At 41.9% G+C, this 9,217-nt stretch overlaps 1 protein-coding gene across 2 annotated transcripts in view; it reads left to right on the forward strand.

Moving 5' to 3' along the window:
- The window catches only part of DPF1 (double PHD fingers 1), a 100,975-nt gene extending 98,218 nt beyond the window's left edge, over window positions 1–2,757 (forward strand). For both annotated transcript variants that reach the window (XM_063431065.1, XM_063431066.1), the window contains exon 12: window positions 2,161–2,757. In XM_063431065.1, the coding sequence (XP_063287135.1) occupies window positions 2,161–2,231 (71 nt within the window). In that variant the 3' untranslated portion in view covers window positions 2,232–2,757. The remainder of the gene's footprint in view (window positions 1–2,160) is intronic.
- Window positions 2,758–9,217: the final 6,460 nt, after the last annotated feature.

A 9,217-nucleotide genomic window follows, 5' to 3' on the forward strand; every position in this document is an offset into this window, starting at 1 on the left:
GCAGGCCCTCAATCCCTCTGTTACTGTGTCACTATACCCCACTCTCTCTAACATGTAAGCTCATTGAGCAGGACCCTCAATCCCTCTGTTACTGTGTCACTATACCCCACTACCTCTAACATGTAAACTCACTGAGCACAGCCTCAATCCCTCTGTTACTGTCACTATACCCCACTCCCTCTAACATGTAAACTCACTGAGCAGGCCCTCAATCCCTCTGTTACTGTGTCACTATACCCCACTCCCTCTAACATGTAAACTCACTGATCAGGGCCCTCAATCCCTCTGTTACTGTGTCACTATACCCCACTCCCTCTAACATGTAAACTCACTGAGCAGGGCCCTCAATCCCTCTGTTACTGTGTCACTATACCCCACTCCCTCTAACATGTAAACTCACTGAGCAGGACTCTCAATCCCTCTGTTACTGTCACTATACCCCACTCTCTCTAACATGTAAGCTCATTGAGCAGGACCCTCAATCCCTCTGTTACTGTGTCACTATACCCCACTACCTCTAACATGTAAACTCACTGAGCACAGCCTCAATCCCTCTGTTACTGTCACTATACCCCACTCCCTCTAACATGTAAACTCACTGATCAGGGCCCTCAATCCCTCTGTTACTGTGTCACTATACCCCACTCCCTCTAACATGTAAACTCACTGAGCAGGCCCTCAATCCCTCTGTTACTGTGTCACTATACCCCACTCCCTCTAACATGTAAACTCACTGAGCAGGCCCTCAATCCCTCTGTTACTGTGTCACTATACCCCACTCCCTCTAACATGTAAACTCACTGAGCAGGGCCCTCAATCCCTCTGTTACTGTCACTATACCCCACTCCCTCTAACATGTAAGCTCACTGAGCAGGGCCCTCAATCCCTCTGTTACTGTCACTATACCCCACTCCCTCTAACATGTAAACTCACTGAGCAGGGCCCTCAACCCCTTTGTTACTTTGTCACTATACCACACTCCCTCTAACATGTAAACTCACTGAGCAGGGCCTCAATCCCTCTGTTACTGTCACTATACCCCACTCCCTCTAACATGTAAGCTCACTGAGCAGGGCCCTCAATCCCTCTGTTACTGTGTCACTATACCCCACTCCCTCTAACATGTAAGCTCACTGAGCAGGGCCCTCAACCCCTCTGTTACTGTGTCACTATACCACACTCCCTCTAACATGTAAACTCACTGAGCAGGGCCTCAATCCCTCTGTTACTGTCACTATACCCCACTCCCTCTAGCATGTAAACTCACTGGGCAGGGCCCCCAATCCCTCTGTTACTGTGTCACTATACCCCACTCCCTCTAACATGTAAGCTCACTGAGCAGGGCCCTCAATCCCTCTGTTACTGTCACTATACCCCACTCCCTCTAACATGTAAACTCACTGAGCAGGGCCCTCAATCCCTCTGTTACTGTCACTATACCCCACTCCCTCTAACATGTAAACTCACTGAGCAGGGCCCTCAATCCCTCTGTTACTGTAACTATACCCCACTCCCTCTAACATGTAAACTCACTGAGCAGGCCCTCAATCCCTCTGTTACTGTGTCACTATACCACACTCCCTCTAACATGTAAACTCACTGAGCAGGGGCCTCAATCCCTCTGTTACTGTGTCACTATACCCCACTCCCTCTAACATGTAAACTCACTGAGCAGGGCCCTCAATCCCTCTGTCACTGTGTCACTATACCCCACTCCCTCTAACATGTAAACTCACTGAGCAGGGCCCTCAATCCCTCTGTTACTGTGTCACTATACCCCACTCCCTCTAACATGTAAACTCACTGAGATGGGCCCTCAATCCCTCTGTTACTGTGTCACTATACCCCACTCCCTCTAACATGTAAACTCACTGAGCAGGCCCACTATCCCTCTGTTACTGTGTGTCCAACTCATCTTGTTACAATGACGTGTCTGTTAGTACACTCATTGTACAGCGCTGCAGAATTTGTTGGGGTTTTATAAATAATAATAAGTAACGATTAGAGGAAATAGATTGCTTTGATAGAAGGTCTATTTTCCCTTTGGGTAATATGGATCATTGTACATGTATATTTACTGTTTTCATTTAGCGCTCATTACTATACCTCGTATAATTACTAATTAAGTATTGCCTTCCTTCTTTCTCTTGCTTTCTATAGGTAGCTGGAGTTGTCATCTGTGCCTGAGACAGCTTAAGGAGAAAGCGTCTGCCTACATCACCCTGACTTAGACAGACTGACCATCAAGCTATACGGACAAAGAGATTCTCACTGCATCACCCCCTTGGTCCTGCTCAGTCCCAGAATCCTCTGCTTTAGCCCTTGCAAGACTCCGCTCCTAAACCACGTACTAACCGGCAGAGCTCAGAGTAGCTCTATGGTTCCAGCTATGTGAGTGTGACGATACTTTGAGGTACACAGTGTCCCCGTCTTATTTATTCCCCAGGCTCAAACTGGATCACCAACGTTGACTTTTCAAACCAGATTCCAGATTTCAACTGATGGAGAATTGGGGCTCTTTGTGAAGCATCTGCCCCTCCCCCCCACCCCCCCCAATGTGCGTTTTAAACAGACTGGGGTCCAGAGAGAGCTGGAACAAAGCTTCGTCCCCAATCTGTGTCACTGTGTAACCGAATCGTATTTAACGCAGTCATGGGTGAATCAAGTTGAGAAATTCAGTTTGGTTTTAATTCCAGTTACAAGGTGTATTATTTTACAGTTTGTATGTAAATAAATGTAGGGTGTGTGAGGCTGTGAGTTTGGGATATATGTGTGCACATTCCTTAATGTGACAGCGATATTCCCCCATTCATAAGCACTTAGTATTTTTTCTCATCCTCAATTATAATTGTACCCTTGATCTCTTCTTCTCATCCATTGTATAATATCTCATTCTATCTCTCCTGGTCTTTCTGTCGCATCCCTTCCTCGCTCCCAACATATCCGTAGAATCAAAAAGAATACTTTAACCTTCGACAAATCCTAAACTGATTTTCCACTTTACCCTCGAGGTAAATCTCTTCCCCAGTCTCCAAGCTTTTATTTGTAGCCTCCTTACCTCCTTATTAACTGCTCTAGTCCTGTTTATGTCCCTTTTCTAAACAAAAAAAAATTGAAAAAGGAAGAAAAAAAAAAAAGCACATTCAGTTGACTTTTGAGAGATCTATTGATTGTGACAGCATGACTGCTCAGAGCTGTGAATTTTAACTCTTTATTTGTAATGGGAATTCACTGCTGGTAGTGATATCATCTTTCGTTAAGTCTTTGTGTTCGGCCCGTTGTAGCAGCTCTGTTATGGATCAGAGAGTTGTCTGCGTTATTCTTCATTCTCACTCACTATTTTAGTGTTTCTGTATTCTCTGTATGCAAAAACATTTCACCATGAAAGGCATTATAACGTATTGGTGGCATAAACCTTCACACAAAGACATCCAGAAATCCCTCTTTGTTCCAGAACCGTCCTTTCAAATCTACTCTCAAACTCTGCCGATTTCTCCGTCTTTTCCCAAATCTTCCGAGCTCAGTAAGGCTGGGCCCAGTGTCTGATTTCCATATCGAACAGTCCCAGCTGTGCGTATCGTCTTGGGTGTCAGAACTGATAATGAGCTGGTGTATTACCCACAATCCTCTCTCAGCTCGTTAGAACGCATGCTTGCTATCGCCATAATGTTCACAGCTCCCTCTTCATCTTACCTATCTCTCCTATCTGCCCCCTCACCCACTCTTCCTTTCGTGGCTTGTGTAATGCTTTCCTTGTTCATTCTATTAACTCTTTTCATTCTTTACTTCCTTCCTCCATCTTCCTGTCCCCACCTTGTTCTTTAATCACTGTGTTTAAGGTTTCCTTGTCATCCTGAGTGAGCTAGATTTAAAGGAACATTCATTTATCTCATTCCACATATCAGTGAGAGTCAGCATTCAGGAGACACAGAGCGGCAGATATTTCTCCTTCCTATTGGATGACTTGTGATGTCTCCGCAGCCTATAGGAACCATGCCGCACAATGAACACCAAAGACCGGGCACATAAAGATGGTTTGGGCAGATTTATTCAGACAGAACATTTTGGCTCCAGAAGGGGCTTTCCTCAAGCTTTGTCCTGAATCGGTGTGTGATAATTTCTAAATAAATCAGCCTGGACCGTCTTCATGTCCTTCATCGTCATGGTGCTGGTCAGTCGGGCTGAGTCTTCTCTGGACTGGCGGCACTCCTGGTGGTACTTTGAGCATGTGCTGTCCCGTATCATTGTCTTATAATAGAAACCCACCACTGACCACCTCCGTGATTAAATAGGAGAAGATTGTTGAGGCTCTGTATTTCCTACTTCTTTGACCTGAAAGTCTATTTATTTCTTGTTTTTTTACCTTTTCATTTGTTTGTTCTAACACCGTTCTGAAAGCTTTGAATAGTGTGTGTAAGGCAGTCGGTGTGCACTCTGATAGTGAATGGAGGGACTGTTTTTGTGTTGGTACATGTAATTTTTAAGAGTGGATTTGGTGCCCCTGTATTAGACAGTAATATATATATTATCCCCAAACACTGTAGTCTCATTAACCCTGTATCTGCCATCTATACCACTAAAACATCTCACTCTGATGACGGATGTGTGGCCTGTAAAAACAAGCACATTATCACTGCTTTGAAATCTCTGCCACTTTAAATGAACATTCACTAATGAACTTGGTTAACAATGCACAATGCCTTTCTAAATGTGGCTCCTGATCATAGGCTTCTGTGGATCTGTGAAACCCATCGTAAGCAAAATGGGGGATCCTCTCGGCACACGTAAAGATTAGCAGCCAGTCGCTCTGTTTGGGCAGCCCGTGATTAGTCAGGTGGGCCATGCTATTTTGGGCAGGGGCGCTGCGTGGATGTTTGTGTGCGTGTGTGTACCTGCGTGTGTGTGTGTTTATTATGTGTACTAGTTAAAACACAAAGCACTTAGCTAATTAAAAACTTAACGAAGGTCCAAGCATTATTTGCTCTGGCTAATAAGATGAAAAGAAGGTTTATTACTTTGATGGTCTTTCTAAGTGGGTTTTTACCGTTGAAGCCATTTTAAATTACAGGTTTAAAGGGATGTAACTTTACATGTTTATTGCACTGTGGTTGGGCGATGGATTGGGCGATGGAGCGTACACCAGACAGGTTTACAAATTACGGACCGCTGCCATTTAATTGGTCGGTTTAGCACAGGTATGCATAAGGAGACCCGCTTGGACTTATTACTATTATTAATGAGTACTTTGGCTGATTCAATGGATGGTACAGTTAAACCGACAAGCCACATGGTGTCACAGTGATTTGTTTGGTGCTAATGGTATTTCTGTTACTGTACCTTTAAGAAGAAGTGGCAGTGCCCATTCTTTTAATTGCTCCAAAGCCCTGGTGGCAAAAAAAACAAAACCTTGTTTGGTTCTTACCTTTCAAATCCCCCCTGTTGTCTAATAAGATGTGGTTTATTTTCCTAATAGGTACATTTTAAAATGTGAAGTGTTTATCTTCCCCTCCTTGTCTCTAATTACATGTACCTTACATTAGTATAAGGATTACCGCCACTAATGACTAACGGCAATCAGCGACACACGATTTACAATGTGGCCAGTAGGATTTAACCTACGAAATCGCTACATTTCTTAGCTGGCCTCATTAAATCTGCCTTAGACTCCCAGGTTTTTTAATCTGCGTGGACTCCTAATAATTTAATTTTCGTAGATTGGAGCTCGCTGACAGAGCCAAAGGAAGGAGATTGAAGAGATGCTTGTTATTTGTAAAGCACCAACCTATTCTGCAGCGGTGTACAATGAGTAAACAAAGCTATACATGTGCTCTCTTAAAACAAAAAATATATAGGAAGAACTAAACAACAAGATCCAATGTGTCTACAACCAATTACCAAGATGGAAGGTAAAATACAGGGTGGGTCAAACGTCTGAGTAGGATTTGACAGGTAAATAGTTTAATGTTTTAGTTGCAAATACAAATAACTGAGTCTTGGGAGATTCATCAGGGTCAATTTCATGAAGAAACATCTAGTAAAAATAGTGCAATTTTTAATTTGAAAACTGAGACAACTGTTCGGCGAGTGGATAATTTCTCAAATGAATTGGCCGCCACCTTCACCCGACCTTTCAGTTCCCGATTACTTCCCGTGGGGATATCTGAAGGAGCGGGTGTACGTGAACAAACCGTGCTCACTTTAGCAGCTCAAGGAGAATATTGGTGCAGAAATACGATCACTAGAACCTCAAACATTAACTAACGTTCTGAACGATGCAATCCAAAGAGCCAAATGGCGCTCATTGAAAAGATGTCATCATCCGTACCTCGCCAAACAAATCTCCATACGTTAAGCATTCATTGTGTGTAATATCATGAAAATTGGTTTATTAATAATAATTTTAAAAAAAAGTATTGACTCCTCAAACCCTACTCTGAATTTTGGCCCACCAAGCAAAACATTTGCAAAACCGTTCTTAATTAACTGTTATGGGAAAGGACCCTTTAATTATAGAGCTGCAGCATAAATGTAAATTAAGATATATTTTTATCTTTACATTCCACACACAATCTAAAAGTTATCTGGCTGGATTACAATATAGGCGTGCTTTAAATTTAATGACATATTATGTCACACTACGCTGGAATTAGCACCCCAATATCTTTCAGAGGTTCCTGAATTGTATTAAACCAATGTGTTTGAAATGATTTAGTCATTTTACAGGGACTTTGTATAGTAAATATATATAATAAATTAACAGAAAATAAAATATGACCTTATATTTTCAGGAAGCGTTCCAGTGCTGAGCGATTTGTGTCTCAGAATAGGAGATACCATTTGGTGACACTCGGTATTCAGTGAATCCTGTTATTTAGTTAAGTCTTCGATTCAGTCTCCACGTAATTTACATACCACGCCACTGGCACATACTAATAATTAGTCACCCACAGCCTACATAGGGAACTTTGTGCCAGCAAACGCTGTGAATTGATTTAAATCAACATATCTGGTAGTGTTTATCAAGAACTCAAGGCTTTTGCAATATATATTTTTGTTAAGCAGGTTCGATCTTGGTCGTGGCCTTCTGGTTATGTTAAGTTAGGTGGGGGTTAATATGTTTTATATTCTGAACCCAGACAGATTCTGCGCTTAAACTGAGTAGACAGTATAACAAAACTTTATTCACTTAACCGGGTTTGCCAGAATAGCTCAGTTGGGGGGAAAATGCCTTAATTTGAAACAAGTTCAGTTATACTGTCCACAAATTCCTCTGTCAAGTTTCCTCAGTTCGAGGTTTGATAAAGAAACTATTCGGTTAAAGAGTTGCACCAGTTACCAGTGTTAAGTGGTCATGGTTCTTGGAAGCTTGTGCGTGCAGTCTTCAGTAACGGTTATTGCGCATATAGAGAGCTAGCGTCATTACCCAGCCCACCAATAGAACAACTTGCTAGCCGCAGGCAACCAATGGTGGCACAACCCTCCCGCCGATGCTGCCCTAGTCTTCCCCTCGGGATGTCCTTCCCCTGCAGTCAGAAGGATTTGCGTCAATGGAGGTGAATTGGGCTGCAGGGAGTACTTGGCCTCAGCATCAGATCGGTTTCACCTGTTTATTTCAACCAGGCAAGACTTGCTTCCACCAAAAACAGTGTATTATTAAGGTAACCCTCTAAACAGACATTTAGAAACCAAAACTGTAGATTTTGAGAGGCAGTCCTGCGTGTTCGTATGCTGCAACATTAGCCATAGTAAAAATATCTGGGGAATAGAAGGGCATTTGTTATTGTTTTAATGGTTTGGGGAATTTATTTTGTTTTTAATTTTTTTAATAGCAGAAAGTAAGGAATTGTTGATAAATTTGTACTTTCTAGCAAACACTATTGCAGTGAGAAGCCATTTTTTTTATTTTTTTTTAAATGGCTGCTGGGTGTTATCAGTGTTAACTGCATTGCCAAATTCTTACATTCCTGTTGACAGAGGCGACGACTCTGTTAAATTCACACAAATATCATGAGAGAGGGAGTGCGGCCCGGGGTCCGGTCCTGTGTGTTTTACAGCCTGTTTAGATAGAAACCGAAAGATGAGTAATTTGCACAGATCTACGATACTTAAAAAGGTGCTGCAAACATGTTATACAAATAAATAATTAATAATAAAAAAATAAAATTAAAAAAATGTGGAACATAATGATTGAAACACGTTTGTGGCGGCCTTTGATCCGCTGAGCATTTGATATTTTGCTGTGTTTAATGTTGTTGTATTTTCTTTATGTTGCTTGCATTAGTGCGATGAATCGTTATTGGGTGTTAATAAACTAACGGACTGAACGCTTTGCTTCCGAAGTCTTCTTTTCCCAAATGTTTCTGAGGAAGGTGGGAAGTAGGTCAAAACGTTGACTATTCCCGTTCACCAAGCCTTGCTGAGCACAGATTATTTCTGTTTCATTTTATTCAGCAGGCCTGAAAAGAGCTTGTGTTTACCTGCTGATACATAACATCGTATATAAATATAGATAATTATTATTTGCTCAGATTTACTTATTTGCATCTCCATTTTGTCATGTCACGCAATGTATTGTATATTGAAGAGAGTCCTCAGAACACGTCACTGAGTGCCGTGTGTGGAAATGACATGTTTTAGGGTCTGTCCGTTTCAGGGCCAAACTAAACTAATCATAGACAGGAGTCCGTCCTGCTGAGGGACAAAGTTTGAAACGATGGCATGAGCTGGACATTTGTTTTCTAAATGCTTTATTTTGAAATCTTAAATCCGGAATCAAACATCAAATCCTTTCAAATGCAAATATATAGACAAGCATTCTCATGCTTCAGAGCTGCAACTGTGCCTTCTATAGTGAATTAAAGGGACACTCCAAGCACCATAACCACTGCATTGTGCTGCCATAGTTTATTCTGTAACTAGGCGCCTCCATCTTAGCTCGCTGTCAATCATTGTTAGAAACTCCAGTCAGCATAGAGAGTATACAGAGAAAATTAAAAATTAAACAGTGTTTCTATTGGCCGGCACTGACTTGTCTGAACTGGATGATGTTTAGTTTGATAAATCGTTAAAATGTAAAGTAAATGATATCTTAATGTTTTAATGAATGGTGGAAAATCCAGCGATGTGACTGTCCCTCTTTAACAATGATCCTGGTTCGATGGAGACGCACACTGTAATGTGGGTCTTTGGGCTTTTGCCACAGTTTTGGCTGAATTCC

Source organism: Pelobates fuscus, chromosome 9 (assembly GCF_036172605.1).
Source record: "Pelobates fuscus isolate aPelFus1 chromosome 9, aPelFus1.pri, whole genome shotgun sequence".
Classification (NCBI taxonomy): Eukaryota; Metazoa; Chordata; class Amphibia; order Anura; family Pelobatidae; genus Pelobates; species Pelobates fuscus.